Source organism: Epinephelus moara, chromosome 8 (assembly GCF_006386435.1).
Source record: "Epinephelus moara isolate mb chromosome 8, YSFRI_EMoa_1.0, whole genome shotgun sequence".
NCBI lineage: Eukaryota > Metazoa > Chordata > Actinopteri > Perciformes > Serranidae > Epinephelus > Epinephelus moara.
Genome location: NC_065513.1, coordinates 31,750,701 through 31,768,607, shown reverse-complemented (window position 1 = coordinate 31,768,607; position 17,907 = coordinate 31,750,701). Strand labels below are relative to the sequence as shown.

General features: G+C 42.8%; 1 protein-coding gene across 7 annotated transcripts in view; it reads right to left on the bottom strand.

Moving 5' to 3' along the window:
- Positions 1 to 17,907, bottom strand: part of LOC126394529 (rho guanine nucleotide exchange factor 28-like) — a 56,559-nt gene that overhangs the window by 20,301 nt on the left and 18,351 nt on the right. For 2 of the 7 annotated variants that reach the window (XM_050051392.1, XM_050051391.1), the window contains exons 10-17: positions 17,504 to 17,576; positions 5,578 to 5,699; positions 5,015 to 5,397; positions 4,134 to 4,308; positions 2,459 to 2,570; positions 2,139 to 2,219; positions 1,147 to 1,189; positions 39 to 128 (exon numbers count right to left, since the gene is read on the bottom strand). In XM_050051392.1, the coding sequence (XP_049907349.1) occupies positions 39 to 128; positions 1,147 to 1,189; positions 2,139 to 2,219; positions 2,459 to 2,570; positions 4,134 to 4,308; positions 5,015 to 5,397; positions 5,578 to 5,699; positions 17,504 to 17,576 (1,079 nt within the window). Of the gene's footprint in view, positions 1 to 38; positions 129 to 1,146; positions 1,190 to 2,138; positions 2,220 to 2,458; positions 2,571 to 4,133; positions 4,309 to 5,014; positions 5,398 to 5,577; positions 5,700 to 14,070; positions 14,553 to 17,503; positions 17,577 to 17,907 lie in introns of those variants that run through there. The other 5 variants (XM_050051397.1, XM_050051394.1, XM_050051393.1 and 2 more) reach the window with 5 other exon arrangements.

The following is a 17,907-nucleotide window of genomic DNA, read 5'->3' as shown; positions in this document are numbered from 1 at the left end:
ACATGCATGGCTGTGAGGCTGTTTTGGTGAAAACATACTCTTTGAGGAATTCTGTGAGGGTGAGGTGTTGGAGCGATGCGCTGCTCTCCTCCTCTGCTGACTGGGCCCGCTTACGGAAACCCAAAACCCTGCATGGATATAACACACCTCAGACCATGTTGTTCTGTTTCAGCTCATCAAGAGACTCAAAATGTTAATAATGTGTGTGGCATCTAAGATTAGAGTCTATACACCATTTCTTTAGTAAGACAACTGCATGTGGATAGTCACGTGAATGTTTGTGCTACATACTGAATTAGGAAACCATATAATGTATTAGCCGATGCTTAAGGCAGAGGCAACATCCAAATTTTGTTAACACTGAATGGATCCTGATATTATGACCGACATAAATGGTTGGTGAGTCTGATAAGGCTGGTGTTGTGAATATTGCAGTATTAATATGATCTACTCTAACGCAATATTCCAGTGATGTAATATTATAATCTAATTGCCTAATATGATCTTGTGAAATGTTTCCTCTGTTAGCAATGCATGGTTATTATCAAACAAAATGTATTAGCACATGATACATTTATGAGGCGGTGAGATGAAATAAACTATAAAATGAATATGGATTGTGGGAATTATGAGATGAAAACAATGTAAGCACGATTTGTCACGTTAGGATTGTAGAACAAATGTTAATTCAGAAAATCTACTCTGTGAAATCTGGCAAGTTGATCTTAGGAAACCAAGTGCTTTGAAAAAGTAAGTAAATATAACTATTCCTTTGGTTTCTCAAATGTTTTAAAGTGAGATCAACTTGTCAGATTTCACAGTGTGTTTTCAAAATACACACTACAATGTGTATATACTACATATTCAGCTTGAATTTAGCAAAGTATTTCTGAGGTCTGGAGTCCAGAAAAGTTGTGAGTTTTGCTGTTTATGTAGGCTTATTTTGTGGTTGCAATCAGAGCAACAGGAAGTATGTTGCATCCTGCGCACTCAGACCCCAACCACAGGTTTATTACTGGAGATACACATACACATGTGTAGGCACATCTAGCCAATCTCTAAACGCTGGTCAACACTGATGCCTAAAAAGGGGGGAACATCTGAGTGGATTGCTCCTGAGCTCATGAAATGACACGCTAGTTTTACCTCTTTTCTCTGGCAGTATCAGTCAGGCTGAATGCTCTCTGCTCTGTAGAGTAGAAAAACAAAAACAGGCAAATGGGTGAGCGAGAAATGCATGTCAATAAAACTGAAGTCATTGTCACAGATTCTAAGTGAATCAGCCGAGGGCGTCAAAAACCATCACCCCCAATCAGATCTGAGTAAGAAGCAAACATGAAGAATCCCTGAAACAGTCTGGACCAAACCCCTTCAGAGAAAGACCAAACACAACACAAGAGTTTTGCCCCGAAAAACCAGATGACACCAAAGATGGAAAAATCAAAACCAAGAGGGAAACATAATATGAACCAAAATGGAAGCAGAACAGAGCCCTCAGGGTAGAAACAACTCCTCCTTCAGATCGTCTATAAGAGTTATGTAAAGAGTGTTTTTCCAAAGCCTCAGGATATTAAAAAAGCCCAGTCTCAAAGTTTCAAACCTCTACTTGTCAGTCATCGTATAAATAAGTGAAGTTTTGATGACTATTGTTTTATAACATCGAGATTTGGAGAAAGTCTGCTTTTGATCTTTTACCAATTTAAACTAATAATGAATATGTTTTTCTCTGAGACAGTGGTTTGTGCATTGCACAATGTGAGTGCCGCACCCACCACCAAAACAAAACCCCACCACAGATAAAGGGCTGCACAATTTGGGCCACAATGAGAAACACCATTGTTTTGCAAAATTGTGTGAAATCAAATATCTGAGCAAATCATTTTACAGCAAAATGCGCAGTAAAAGGATTTGTTTCCTACAACAAGACTAATTCAATCATTTCACTACAGTTTTCCCATCTTGTATAAAGATACTGTTAAATTACGCTTGTTCATAGAAAGTTTAGGAATGCATTTTAATGGTGCAGCTCCTGATAATCACCAGTTTATCCCACACTTCACCAGAAAGAGTAGAAAGACACTTTATTCACCAGCCAACCAGCAGCCTAAAATGCTGTTTGAAGCCGTTCTTGTACTTACTAACTTGGTTGAGACGAGAGAGGGATTTAGAGAGAGATAAAGCTTGAAGTAGCGAACGGCCGCTGCTGCTGAATGCACCATCTACACAGGACAAAGCATGGCCTTAATGCTGCACACTCACATGTGCTCATAAACACACGAGTATTGGTGGTGCTGTATGAAAGCAGCGCTGACACTAAACACACAGATACTTTATAGAGGTTCAGTTGATTTATGACACCTGTCTGTTCCTCCCCCTTTAGACATGTGGCTCATGTGTCCGTCCAGTTGACTCCTGGGAACGGAAGGGTCACAAGGCTAAGGGGTCAAAGTTCACTCACCTTCTGCCAGGTCAGTGATGGTGGCGTCTCGGTTTAGCAGTGGCCGTGACGGCTTCGCCTTTGGGGAGGAGTAGGAGTAGGAGCGCAGGCGAACCTCAGCTTCCTCTGGGTTCTTGGTGAGAGAGCAGATCAGAAGGAACCGATCAGGCAGAGAAGCAAGCAAAAGTTCACAGGTTCAGTTCAACTCTCATCACATTACTGAGCTGCTGACAGTCTGGGGTTATCACCTGTTGACTGCAGGGCAGGCTGTGTCTGTTGTAGTACTTTACTTTGCCTTTACTGTTTTGAGTTTTATTGTTTAATGTGCATTTTACTAGACATCCTGCTGCAAAAAATGTTTTAATTGATAAGTAAAAAAAGACACAAACAACCTGTAAAATGAAGTATCAAATTAAACTGTTGTACACCTCTCCAGCAATTGAGCGAGCTCAGAAAAGTAGGCAATCAGTGAGAATAAACAAAACCTTTTGAATGCATTGTCTAGAGAGCAATATAGTCATAAAACAGTGTTAAAATGTGCTGTTTAGAATAAAGGAGTGAGAGAACCAGGGACAGAAGTTTTCCACACACATGGAGAAAAACACTATTACTGGAAATTAAATATAACATGTATAAAGCTGTAATTGGGAACTTTTATTAAAAAACAAAAAACAAACTCACATCCCAGCTACATCAGCTGATCTCAAACAGCCCAATCAACTGATGGAGCGGCTGATTGATGGAATGGAGTCAGCTGATAGATCACATGATTCCTTTCGATGCAACCAATTTGCAAATCTCATTCAGGGCGCCCTGTTTAAACTGCTCTGGCCTGCCTACTGTTGCTGCTTCCTCTGCAAGCCGCTATGCAACCTGCCTCCACCCCAGCTTCTCCTTTTCATGCTGTGTCTGACTTATCAATGTCATTTCTGTTTGTCATTGATGCTGCTCTATTCTGTTCCCGGGGTTTTTTTTTTTGCTGCTGCTCTCCCTGCCTTAGGCTTTCCATGCAGGCGCACGGAAGGGCAGGGAGGTGTGCTCTTTCCGCCTTAGGCTTTCTGCATAGGCCTAGAAAAGGCAGAAAGGCCCCAGAACAGAGCCATACTGCCAAATATAATACTGCAAATGAAGATAACGTTTTCTGTGACTAAAGTGGTCCTGACTGAAATGATATTCCTCTGCTTCCTCTAAGTGCTTCTACTTGCATTTGCAAGAATCCCCCACATGTGAGCAGAAACAACCGATCAGAGCAGAGGATTCTCTAACCTTGATGTCAGTCATTTCAATCATTGCTCATAAACTGTGGTCAAACTGTCAAACTAGGCAGCACTGATCATCGAATCAAGAATTTGTTACTGCATCCCCTATTTCTCACCTCAAATCAGAAACATATTTTAGTGTACAGTTTAGCTGTAAAATAAGGATGTTTGTGACCCTGCTGGTAGGAGGGGCTTGGTTTTCCCCAGACTGTTTTCCACATGGTAGCCAGGTCACAGACATTCTCATTTTACAGCTAAACAGAACACAAAAAAATGTTTCTGAATACATTTGAGGCGAGAAATAGGCAATGCAGTCACAGAAACAGTTTGACTGCAGTTTAAGAGCAGTGATTGACATGAATGACAGCTGCATTAGAAACTCCTCGGCTCTGACTGGTTAAACATAGTTACCAACAACAGCTTTAACGAAGGTTTACCTTGGTGGACGTGTGCGTGCTGTCAGAGTGCGTGCGATTGAAGTCTGGTGAGGCATCGAAAGAGTCCCTCTCCTCTCTTGAGCTGGATCGCAGGATGTACTGCTTCTTTACAGACGAGCAGGGGTAGGAATGTCCCAGTATGTCCTCTTCGCCACTGTCACACTCAAGACTAGGACTGTTTATACACACACACACACACACACACACACACACACACACACACACACACACACAAGCACAGGTGCAAACATGTAAAAATCCATTAATGACTGTTGCTACTTCAGTCTACATGATTATATTAAACTGGTAACAAACTGAATGTCAAAAGTCAAGGCATCAGTTGGGGGCAAAAAACACCGTGTTCATATCCACAATGACCTCCACTATTTTGCACAGATAAGTGCAGATGATCTAGGTCATCACCAGTCATCATGCTATAACCATGCTTTAAACTGTGAGGGAATTCGTTGACTTCAGTGCACACAGAAAGGATCCTGCAACACTGAGGAAACTGGAAGGAATGCACAACAGCTTCAACACAAACAGCTCAATTGTGTCCAGGCTTCCTGTCACTTTTCCGCACCTTCACTGACTACAATCACCTCACAAAATGTCCAGAAATGCTTTTGCTGAAATTCCAAGCAGACGATACCTTTGTTGTCTCGGAATGGGTTAGTCACAGGAAGGTGACAGCAAGTTTCAGAATTGGTGTACTGATCTTGTTTTTCCAAAATGAAGGGAAACAAGTTGGCCATAATGCAGCATGTTTGTTCTCTCACTTTAAAATATAAAACTCAATTAGTTGTGATGCAATCACGTTAAAAGTTGCAATTAAATATATAAAAGTTCACAGATTGAGTGCCTTTGATTTTCTGTCCTACCTCAGGCCACGGCTCGCCTCAGTCAGGCTGCATCCTCTGTGGTTCAAAGCGGGAGAAACTGGCAAACAAGGCTGCATCTGACGCCTCTGAGCTCCCTCGAACAAACGGAAGGCGGAAGCCAGGGGGGAGGAAGGAAAAGACGGGGAAGAAGTAAAGGGAGAGGGGGGAGAGATGCGAGGTGATGGCTCCTTGTGATTCTCCAGGCTGGGGCCTTGGACTCCCCTCTCTCCATTGTGGGGTGAGGATGGGTGCCGGTTCTGGGGGCAGTTCCCTGAGTCAGGGGGGGTCCTGGGGGAGAAGTCCCAGCATGGGCTGCCAACATGGGGTGCAGGGATCCCCTCCTCCTCCCCTGGAGAGCGGTATTTAATGTCAGCGTCGTCCACCTGGAACAGAGAAGTGAGAAAGTGAAGGAACCATTACACAGGCTGAGTTGTGGCTTCTGTAATGGAACATTTTACATCATATGAGCTAAGTCTGCTTTTAATTTAATGTTATAAACCATTTTACTGATGTACATTGTATACTGTCACACAGAAAGAAACACTCATTTCAGGCCGACTCACCTGATCCACCAGCATGGCGTTGGCGTACACTCTGTCTTTGCCGTGTATCATCGCCGACAGTCTGGCAGCAGCAGCCAGCGTTGGGGACAGGGCCTGGCTCTCCTGTATGGACTGGCTCTTCTCTACAGAGAGGAAGGGAGCCACAGAGAGAGAGACAGAGAGAGAGAGAGAGAGAGAGAGAGACAGAGAGACAGAGAGACAGAGAGAGAGAGAGAGAGAGAGAGAGAGAGAGAGAGAGAGAGAGAGANACAGGAATTCGGTTTCCACAGCAACACCAAATAACTTTTCACAAACACAGGAAGTGATGTAGACATCCTGGGCAGTTGCATGTCATTGTTCAGCACCAAGACTCTCTTATGAGTGTGTGTGTGTCTTTCTGAATGACTCTTTGCACACACGTAAATGGGCGTGCTTGGAGTTGTGAGTGGCCATCTGTAGGCATGTTTCTTCCCCACCCTGCCTTCAATGCAACGGGTGAGTGGAAATAACTCCCGGTGAGCACACAGTAGCATTGAGAGGAACCCTTTCAACACAGTAGAGTCACTGTGAGCAGCAGCCTGGTTTTTGCTGTTAAACAGGGGGAAACACTCCTGCTCTCAAAACACACACAGCCCCTTCTGGGATGTTGCTCTGTGCAAAACACAGCTTCTCCACAACACAACTTTTGGAAAGTATTTTGGGTTAGAAAACAACCTACAGGTTCGCACAAACACAAAGAGGCTGAACTTTACTTGCCACAGCACTAATTACAACAAACCTTTGATTCATGCAACACAGTTAAGAATTGTTTAAGCTTTTTGCATTTGCATTTTTGCTTTTTTCTTTATTGATTATTCTGCCTATTATTTTCTTTATTAATCAATTAATTGTTTTGTCGATAAGTATCAGAAAATAGTGTAAAAGGCCCTGTGTAATTTCCCAACCCAAGGTGACGTCTTCAAATGGTACGTCTAATCCGAACAAAAGTAAAAAAAAAATCAAACGCTACCCAGTATGTTATCAAATATAACAAGGAGAAGCATCAAATTCCCACACTGATGACATATGAAACCAGCTAATATCTGGCTTTTATGCCTGAAAACTGACTAAAATGACTATTAAATTATGAAATTGGTTGTCAATTTATTTTCTGTCAATCGACTAATAGATTAATCGACTAATCTTTGCAGCTGTATTGTAAGGAAACGTGATTTAACAAAATAAACAGTAATTTGCAGTGGTGAAATTAGAAAAAAACAACCCTTGGTTTGTGCTAAAACATAATATTCTAAAATTCTAACTCCATAACATGTCAGTGTAAAGCGAGAATAGTTAAACAGTGTACATACTGCATGCCTGTATGGGTACATATGATATACATGATATATATACCTGATATATAGTTCTGATTTTTTTAGTTGTCAAGTTGTATGAGGTACTTATCCATAGTCAGTGTTCTACCTACAGCACATGTACATCAGCATGCCCCCTGTTCGGAGAGGCAGATAGGAGTACCACCACAGAAGATATACAATGTTCTGCTATGGATAGAGGTTAGCAGCAAAAGGTATTTTAGTCACTTAAAAACAGTCCTACCTTAAAAAAAAAAAAACAATATCAGTTTAAGTGGACCCTATATTGAAAATATTTTCATTGCTTTACCTTGCTGAAAGGCAGCCCCTTTTTTTGGCACTGCATTTTCTCAACCGTAGAACTTTGGTATTCCTACACATGAGCGCACCTGTGCTGCGTACTGTATTCCGACACAGTGCCAAAGCAAAGTACTGTCTGATGGAAAGGTAAAGCAGTCAAAATATTCTCAATACATTGTCCACTTAGGCTGATATGTTTTTTTGTATGTAGAAGTTTTTTAAGCAGCTAAAATACAATTTACCTCTAACCTCCATCTTCAGCAGTACATTCCTGAGCTTCTTTGGTGATACTCCCGTCTGCTTCTCCAAACAGGGGGCGTGCCAACTTACAGCTACTGAAGGTAATACACTGACTATGGAGAAGAACCTCATACAGCCCCACTTCCAAAAATCCGAGCTATCCCTTTAAACAGAATGCTTACTGTCCTCAATAAAAGACAAAGGTTCATTTGCATGAGCTATAAACTGGCAGGAATAACAATTGAAAACGAAGGTTTGGGATCATGTGATATGATCAAAAGCTCCAAAACAGCAACTTAATGGATTTTAAGGTGTGATTCTTTGTCAACTGTTGCTTTCAAGGTCAAAAATGAACACAAATGTAAAGACAACAAGGACACAACATTGTTCAGTAAAAATGGAAACATCTGTATTTCCCTGACTACTAGGAAACTTCCATCAGCTGAAGAAGATCATGTGATATAGTCAAAAGCTTAAAACAGCTACTAAATGGACCATGAGGTGAGATTGTTTTGTAAGCTGCTTTTTAAAAGGTCAAAAATGAACTTTGGTAATCACAGGCTCAAACTCAGTCTTGTGTGCAGCTTCAGTAGTTTCTACTGTGTGTTCGAGTTCATAACAGTGTTTGAGTTTTCTGTCAAAATTTGTCCAAATTTTTTTTTTTTTTTAAATGTCTCAGCTCCACACTCACTGTGTGGCCTGTGTGTTACATCTGAATCCTGTATAGTTATTTGTGAGAGGCTGATTTTGAATAGTGTCAAAACCAATCAAAAATGAACCAGCATTCTGGTCTACTGACTTTTTTCACTCCTAATTTGTTGCAGCTACTAGTCTGCCATCATTGGTGAAATGTAGATCTCTGTTTCTTCCTTAGCAATCATCTTTGAAGTATCAAGTAGCACAAAACAAATTGGTCTGAGTAGTGCTAGGACTGGATCATAGCAGTCATGCTGGCAGGTCTCAGGTCTTTCAGTTCCAAAGGCTCCCAGTTGAGGATAGAGCATGTTATATCCAACTTAATATGGTCTATAGGTTCTTATATAGCAAAGCCCCCAATTACTTCAACAATTATTTTACAACAAAAGGGCTGGCATGCTGTGTAATCTTAAATAAAAACAAAATGCAGTGATTAGTAAATCCTTCCAGACCTACATTCAATTGAATACAGTCCAAAGACAAGATATTTACTGATAAAATGTTTTTGTAAATTTACACTCATTCTGCATTTGTTGGCTGCAAAACCAAAAAAAGGTGGGACAGGGGCATGTTTACCACTGTGTTACATCACCTTTTCTTTTAACAAAACTTAGGAAGCATTCGGGAACTGAGGACTTCAGTTGCTCGACAGTCTGGGGTCTGTATTGTCGTATTTTGTGCAGGCGGGCCAGTCTAGCACCTGCACTCTTTTACTACGAAGCCACACTGCTGTAACACGTGCAGAATGTGGTTTGACATTGTCTTGCTGGAATAAACAGGGATGTCCCTGAAAAAGACGTCTTCTGAATGGCAGCATATGTTGCTTCAAAACCCTCTATGTACCTTTCAGCATTCATGGTGCCTTCACAGATGTTCAAGTTACCTGTGGTGTCACTAATACACCACCCATACCATCACAGATGCTGGCTTTAATCTTTCTGGATTGTCCTTTCCTTCTTTAGCCACGACATCCAAGATTTCCAAACACAATTAGAAATGTTGACTCGTCACCTAGCAGCACAATTTTCCACTTTGCATCAGTTTATTTCAGATGAGCTCAGGCCGAGAGAAGTCGGTGGTATTTCTGGATGTCGTTGATATATGGCTTTCATTTTGCATGGTAGATACTTATCTTGGCTTTGTAGATGCAGTGATGAACTGTGTTTACTGACAGTGGTTTTCCAAAGTGTTCCTGAGCCCTTGTAGAAAAATCCTTTTTACAATCATGTTGTTTTTTTAACGCAGTGCCACCCGAGGGATCAAAGGTCATGGACATTCAGTAATGTTTTTTAGCCTTGATCCTTATGTGTAGCGATTTCTCTGGATTCTCTGAATCTTTTGATGAGATTATCAATTGAAGATGGGGATATCCAAAAACTCCTTACAATGGGCATTAAGAAATGCTGTTTCTAAACTGTTGGACTGTTTGCCCCCACAGTTTTTCCACAAAGTGACCGTCCTTGCATGTGAACAACTGAACCTTTCGAGGGTTCCCCTTTTATGACAAATTATGATACATTAATCTGTTCCCTGTTAACCAGTTTACCTGTGAAATGTTCCAAACTGGTGTTTTGAGCATTCACAAACTTTCCCAGTCTTTTACTGCCCCTGTCCCAACTGTTCTGGAATCCTGTCTTTGTACCTTAATCAGTTGAATATAGGTCAAAAAAGATTTCTATTTTTGTGTTACACAGTGTCTAAAGTTTTTTGGAATTAGGGTTGTAAGAGGTTAGAAGAAAACCATAATCACAGTATCAGAGATAGGGTAGCTAACCTGAGTGTTTACAGATTCAAAACCATGATGGGTAAGGTTTCTTTTGTCTGAGCTGGTGATACAGGGTGGTAAAAAATGCCTCTTGCAATAAAGGAGGTGCAGAACCCACAAGCCTTTAAGAAAATGTTCGAACACAGGCTGCTGGAAAGGATCGGCAAATAAGGTCATGGTTGTTTTGTACATTGAAATTGGGGTTCTTATAAAAAACAAAGAATGTATATGTGTATTTTTGTTTTTTACTGGCATATACATCTGTGGTTGGGTTGTTGTGATGGGATGCAGCATGTTGTGGTCGAGCATATTCCGCTTTTGACTGTCTAAATTTTGTTGTGTGGTGGTAGGTCTGATGGAAAATCAGGGACCATGATGTTATGCTTGACGATGTTATATACGCCTGAACTGCTGTATTTGAGTTTTCCAAAACTAAACTAAACTAAACTAAACTAAACATCTGAAAGTTTTAGGCTGCAAAACACAAATCATATCTAGCCAGTCATGAACAGAACTAAGTAAACCACATCACCAAATTACAAGGTACCTACCCCCCTCACTACTCCTTAGTCTAACCCCCTCAGTGCTCCAGTGGAACTTCTAAGTAAGCACACAGAAACAGATTGTGTTCAATTCAGCGGCTCACAGGTATGACATCAGTATGAATGTGATGTGCAGCAATGAAAAAGAGATTTCACAATCTGCAAACCACTTGCTGGGGAAAAAAGAACTTTAAACCACATCAGCAACCAGTGCTAACCGTGCAGTACTCATCACATTAACCAGAAGAGGCAGCCTCATTAGCTCAGTTATATTATTATGCTTCTAATGACAGTCTCACCTTACGCTGGCCAAGCCGTGCCTGAAACAATGCCAGCGGTGCGAAAACATGTCTTTGGCACTGCTGTTGTTTCCACCTAAACTCATCAAGCAGATATTAAACCGAGACAAATTCAGAGTTTATCCATAGTTTCCAAGCTGCCAGCACCACAGCAAGACCAGAGAAGTCCAGCATCTGTAGCGGAGAGTAAATCAGGCCGACAATTGGCTGTGCTTCCTGTAGGTGGTGAGCCCAATAAATCTGAGAGGCAACGGGGAGTCAAGCAGACATTGATGAGGACACCAGATGAGTCCTGTTCCATCCACGAAAAATGTAAATATATAGACTCAGGTTGAGACACTGCAGGATATACAGAGCCCACTCCACATCAATCCTCAAGTTATGAAGTGTATCTCAAACTGCATCAAATCTCCCAGAACTTAAATAGCAAAACGGCAAAATATAAAAATTACAACCTGTTCTTCTGTTGTTAAAAAAACATTCTGGATCCTTTTAGTTCCACATGAAAACATTACGTCTAGCTACATACCACCTCCACAAAGTCACCTTAGACCTTCTATTGTGTGCCGTAGGATTAGTTTTACTTCCACATCAAATCCAAAGACGGGGTCAGACTCTGGATGTGGGTCAAACCGCTGTTTGAAAGCAGATACCATTTCATATGAGCCCACTTAAGGAACTTGACAGACAGGCCTAATAGCTAAGGCTCTGGGCCAGGTCCAAAGCCACAGCTGGCTGCCACAGGCCTGATCATTCACACACCTCTGACCCATAAACACCGCCTCAGTGAACATTACTGTCAGGCGCTGCGATCTGTGTTTAACATTAGTTAACCGGGGGAATAACAGAGGACCAGGGAGTTCATATTTCTAACAAGTTAGAGCCGGGCAAAATCAATCTTTCTGCCGCCTTTATCGCTGAGACGGAGATTGCTGTCCGCAGGTTGCCATTTCAGAGAGGGTTTTAAGGAATGCAGAGCAGTGCGTGGGGCTGTTTCTATAGGATTTTGCTCATAGAAGGTATATTTGGAGTGATGTGATATTCAGAGCATGTCCCTGAGTGAGAGCCAACCCTATACAGTAGCAGCGCCTGGAGCAGCAGCGGGGAGAGAAAAAGAGAGCCCGAGCTTCACAGACCCAGACAAAGACAGCAGTCAGTGCCAGGTTTCCAGACCAGGGCAGTTAAACACAGAGAGTGACCCTTCAACCCATGCACACCCCTGGGAGAGGGAGATCGAGGAAGGCAGGATGGAGAGGGGGGAGGCAAGGCTGTCACAAGGACTCTTTCTCAAGGTTTACTCTCTTTGGATGGTGCTGGTGTGCTGGACGCTGCAAAACAAAATGTTCAAGATAAATGGAGAATCGTAATTGTTAATTGCGTTAACACTTAGCTTGTTTATTATGAGTGTAAGGAGGTTATTTGTCTATGCTGTCCCTTCTTTTATGACGTAGATCACTTTCTAAGCACAGCTCCAAACAATTGTCACTTTGGCGAGAGCTGGGAGAAATTAGGAGCGGAGTAAAATAACAAGCCGAGTCTAAAGGAATCAAAACAAAGAGTGTTATTACCTTATAAGATGGGGAGAGTTAATTATTTGACTTCAGTGTTCATGGAGGGTCGTTTAAATCATTAAAACAACTGTCCACCAAAATCCACAAACCCACTCTGAGTTATGACACCTGTGGTCAAACATCCCGGTCCAAGCATCACATTGTGCGTTCCCCGCTGTGTTTACATTTCAGTGCGTCACCCGGCCTGAGAGATCCAGGAAGAGGTAAACTAAGAGCTAACAGCGATCGGTCCTCAGAGTGGAGAAATAAACTTGCGGCTCCACACACCTGAAATCACATTTCACATTGCAGGTGCATTGTTACACCAGAGCTGTTTCACTTCAAATTCTGACTCTGAACATTTTCTAAATCCACTTTGAGAATACACGGTCAGTTTATAAAGTTTATACAGTGCTGCTGTTTCTGCTCTTCAGCTCCACTGCACAGACAGGCAGTGTGTATAAATTTTGCCGACGTCAATCACGATTAAGAAGCAATAACATGGATAATCTTGCAGAGGTTTATGGTGAAAGATGAGGAAAAGACCACTGGAGTTGAGCCATGACACAGAAATGGCAGTAACTCGATCTTCCTCTGTCTCTTTCGGTCTCTCTTCCCAACAAACACACACACAGGCACTTGCACACAAGCAATGAACTGTTTAACCATCCTGGTTTAATTTTGCTCTATTTTAAGCATTCACTTCTGGTCTCCCATGACTAATGATGAAGCAACAAGCTTGTAGGCCAAGTTTACGCACCAGGATTAACTTGATTTTGATTCGTCTTCTCATAGATTGATAATAAACTGTGGAACATGCTGAACTTTAACTCCCACGACATCTTGGTGACACAACACTGGTTATGATTATCAACTGCAGATGCTTGAGCAGAAGTACATGCAAGGGTGTAGGTTTCATTTCAACACTGGGGGGGGNGGCATTAAACACTTATATTAATGCATTATGGTATTTTTTTATGCACCAATTTTTGCCTTTTCTGCATCAAGTAAATAAAAGTCCTCTGCTGCTTTCGTGTTTTTATTGAGGGGGACAAATGTTAAGGAGGACATGTCCTCTGCGTGCTGTCAGAAATCTATGCCTATAGGTATATGAAGGCACGCAGTTAAGTACTGGGCCCCTCTTTTGCACTTCCAGCAGTCACACGAGGCCACGACTCCTTAGCGGGGTTCATTCATGCACACAACACTGCGTACTGGGGATGTCGAAAGCACTCCATCAGCTTCGAGTGGACATCTGACATTCCCCAACACACTGTCAGATATCAGGTTACATCACCGGCAAACATGCAGTTATCTCACTGTGATTGACTCGATGCTGCAGAGGAGGCCTGGGAATAAGAATGTGTAATGGGAACAGTCTAATTTTAACTGTATTGTTCCACAGTGGAGAGTGCCAGGAGGGCAGTTTGTGGTAGAGTCTTCCATTTGCCATCTGTAACCGCTTTAAGAAAATAGAAGCAACTGAAAAGGGAAAAACTGAATGTGTACAAGATAGCAGCTATCTTTGTGACATTAAACCACACGCATCTCATGTCTCTCAAATACTGCAGCAATTAACACATCAGTGAGACTTTGTCCTCTCAATAACTCTCTAAGTCTCTAAATCTGTGAAATTAAAACTGTCAGCTCTAGTGGCTAATCAGAAACAAACCAAGAAGTAACAGTCAGTGTGACATGATGGAAAACACTGCTTATATAAATGAATATATTAATTCCACATCTATTAATTACAGCACCACTCAGTGTTACCTTTTTTGCCTGTCTTCTTACGCATCCTCATTTTAGGGAAAGAAGGCCAGGAGTAGTTGAACGGAGAGTCCGAGTCAGAATCCATGATTTGCTATCTTCAAGAAAATCTTCATCCGAACAGCTCAGGGTGTTTGATAAATAAATGAACAGCGCCTCAGTTTACATCCATTTCCCAGTGGCTGAACAGACTGCGGACTAGCTGCAACGTTCACTCTCCTTTTTCCAGAGCCTCGCTGTAGACACTCTGACACTTCAGGAGTGAGCCAGCATGTTCCCCTCTGTCTCCCCCAGCCACCCCTCCCCCTAAAATCCTCGTCTTCCCCCTCGACAACTCTGCACCAACTGTCCAACAGAGCCGGGACCGAACCTTGTCTTTATCCTCTGGTCTTTTTCCTCAAGTTTTCTCTCTATCTAGCACTTTTTCCTTTCTTTCTAACTGCTCTTCTCAAATCTATGTGTCTCTACAGTCTGTCTCTGTCCCCCTCAGTCACTCATCTCCCACACACAGTACAGGGGGAGAGGGAGAGGGAGAGAGATCAACACATGCTGACAGGAGCAGGGGGGAGGAGTATATTGACTGCCGGAAAGAGTGACTGAAGGAGGGAGAGAAACAGACAGAGACAAAGTCAAACATAGGAGTGACTTCAGAACCTTCAGTAAAGACAAACATGAGGGCAGACAGCTTAGCAGAGGTGAGTCTCAGACTCGGGAGAAATCATTAACCCTGTGAGTTCATGATTGTCTCAGAGACATGCCAGGCTGCAGAGCTGCGAGCCATGCTCCCCAAATATGTCTGATGCCACGTCTGAAGAAAGTCCTTCTCAATCACTCCATTCTCGCTGTCTCTTTCTCTATATTTTAGCATGTCAAAGCCAAGCTGAGGGGGGAAAGGGGTTCGGAGCGTGGAGGGGGGAGCAGTCTGCCAGGTCAGCAGCCTCACCATGGAGACAGCAGTAAGAGCCGCTGCTGTTTTCTTCTTCCATGCAGTTTTTTTCTCTCCCCCCTTTCCCTCCTCTTGCCAACTTGCAGGAGTACAGTGCTCCATTTGCAGCAGCGAGGAATAAAGTAAGTTTGGCTAGAGGTGGTAAAAGTGACAGAAAGGGATGGTGAAGGGGGTTTAAGAGACAAATCAGACAATGGCACTGTGGAAAGACGCCAAACACGGGTTTATAAATGCACATAAATGAAGGAATGTGATAAAAAAGGAGAGAAAAGAGGGATGAGAAGGGTTTTGTAGGCAGAATATATGCAGAGGAGGAAAACAGAGGTACACTGAGACTATAGAAAGTAGTTTGTGTGTGTGTCTGACGATGTGTGTGTGCATGGGGAGGGGTGTTGGCACTGTACTAGTGAACATTAATGCTGCCTTTGTGGGGTCTGTGTGAGGTTTAAGCCTTTTTTCCGTTCTCCAATTAGATCCCTCAGCCGGGGTCGGAGACTCTTGTTAGTGTTCCCGGCGATGCACTCATCGTCTGTTGTCACCCTGCCAAACTATCCATATCATAAATCCCTTTCTCTTGCTCACTCTCTTTTCCGCTATAACANCACACACACACACCACTCTCACACTCATCCACTCTCCTCTCCCTGGGGATCTCAACAGGCTGCTGTAGAACTGCATTCAGTAAAGCCCTGGCAACCCCCATTCAGCCACAAACACCCCCTTTTTTCACTTCCCCATACCCCTTGCCCCCTTCAGAGAGCTCTTCCCAACCGCATTCTCCCTCTCAAACACACAAGTGCACACACACACACACACTGACAGCACACACACACACACACACACACATCAACCTCCTTCCTTTCTTCAGCTGTGGAGAGCAGAGCTCCTAGGGATGAAGTGGTATTTGCTGTTTGTTCACTAAACTCACATCAAAATGCTGACCTGGGAGGATGGGACTCGGGGGCATGGGTGCATGAGTCTGTCTGTTTGTGCATGTATGTAGGTATTTGGGGGAAAGTGTGTGTTTTGGGTGGGGTATTTGAATTTCGGGGGCATTATGAGGGCAGAGGTGGGGGAAGAGGAGAGAGGCGGAAGGATGGGAGACAAGAGAGAGAAGCTTGTCTTTTCTTAAAAGCTTTTCTGACTTTTACACTGACACTGCAAACCTTGTACAACCTGCTACAGCACATCTGCATGTAATTACAGTGATGGCGGTGAAGTTTAAGTCCTTTAAATTGGAGAGAGGAAAGAGTTGACATCAAGAAGACAGGGGGAACATGACAGCTACCCTCAAAATTCCTCATCCCTCGCTGAAGCTCTGAATACAGAAATTCTGTCTGTCTATTTGATGACGCATTAGCTCAATGATAAAAACAGACTGGAATCGCAGTATATGCTTCACTTCTTTGTTAAAAAAAATAAAAACCTGCCGGTCACTCGTTATGCCCGACAGCTTAGGAATGTCTAATGAGGAACTGAAATTCCTCAAAAGGTCAAATAGGCATTGTAATCCCGGAATAAAAACATGTAGAAATCCTGAGTCACTTTCAGTCTGAGCTATTTTTTTTTTATTTTGAACATGGCATTGAGGGGAAACTGCAGAGAAAACAGGATTCTAGTGACCAGCATTATTCATCAAAACCACAAAAAAGTGTTTGAAGGGACCAGTCGAGGTCACAGGCATGCGGTCATCAAAGACCAGAAAATGTGAAAATCCTCAAGCAGCCAACACACACACACACACACACACTGAGAAAATGGCTAAACCATATAGCATGGAAAACAACACCAGCCACAGGAAGTTCAGATTGCAGATGTCCAGTGCCAAGTGTTATAAAGCCTGAGGCCTCAGCTTGTAACCGCAGCATTCTTACACTGAGGCATCAGTCTGCTCTGCAGCAACATGAGCCAATTATTAACCCGCAGGATGTTCCCACTCTCAAATCCGTCCATTCCCATCCAGAAGCAGATCAGCGTAAAGCCACCTTGGGCCACATAGTAAGGATTCATTTCTGTCCCCCTGTCAATGCTGGCAGGAATAGGATGACGCAGGATTGTTCTCTACATGTTGCATTAACAAGATTCCTTCTCAGTGGCCTAATCACTGTAAACACAGAGTGACAAGACTCCAAAAACTCCAGAGGGAGGGGGGGCAAGAGAAGCCAGGGGGCTGAAATGTGATCCTATAGTCCGTGGGGATGGTAGACAGCCATAGTCGAGAGGATTAGAGTTGAGTTCCAAGTTCTGTTCAGGAAAGGAAACGTTTCCTGCAGTTGGACTCACTTAATGATTAGAAGCTACTTGGATAACTTCCTATGAATATAACGCCACCTAAAACAACAATGATCACTTTCAGTCTGCTCAAAACATGATCTGCAGCTGAGGCACCACAAACTCTAAAATTAAAACCATATCTAAAAGCAGGCTTCTGAGAAAGGAACCTCGCTCAGACGGGAAGTTTAAAAAGGACTTTAAAAATAAAATCCTTACCAGAGTCAGACTGTGATGGGTCGTCCTCCTCGTCCACTTCATTCAGGCAAAACATCAGCGGCTCCTCATAGTCCTGAAGCAACAGAGAAGCTTTCACTAAGCAGCAGGCACATTTCCACAGTGAGCCTTTCTCATCAGGCTACAAGCACGCCACGAAAGATGGAGTCGAACTAAGTACAAAAACACAAGTGCCTAGGTGTGTGACAGAGAAGGATCAATTAGGTAACCATCTGTATCACATAAAACAGCTCCTATTGGATGACCAGAGTCATGTGCACATGCCACACCTCTCAAAACATGAAACACACACTTGACCGCTCACAAAGTCCGCCATTCAGTGGCGTGTGCAAGGTGCCAACTCCAACACCTTAACAATAAAAGTGAAACAATGTGGAGCATTGAGA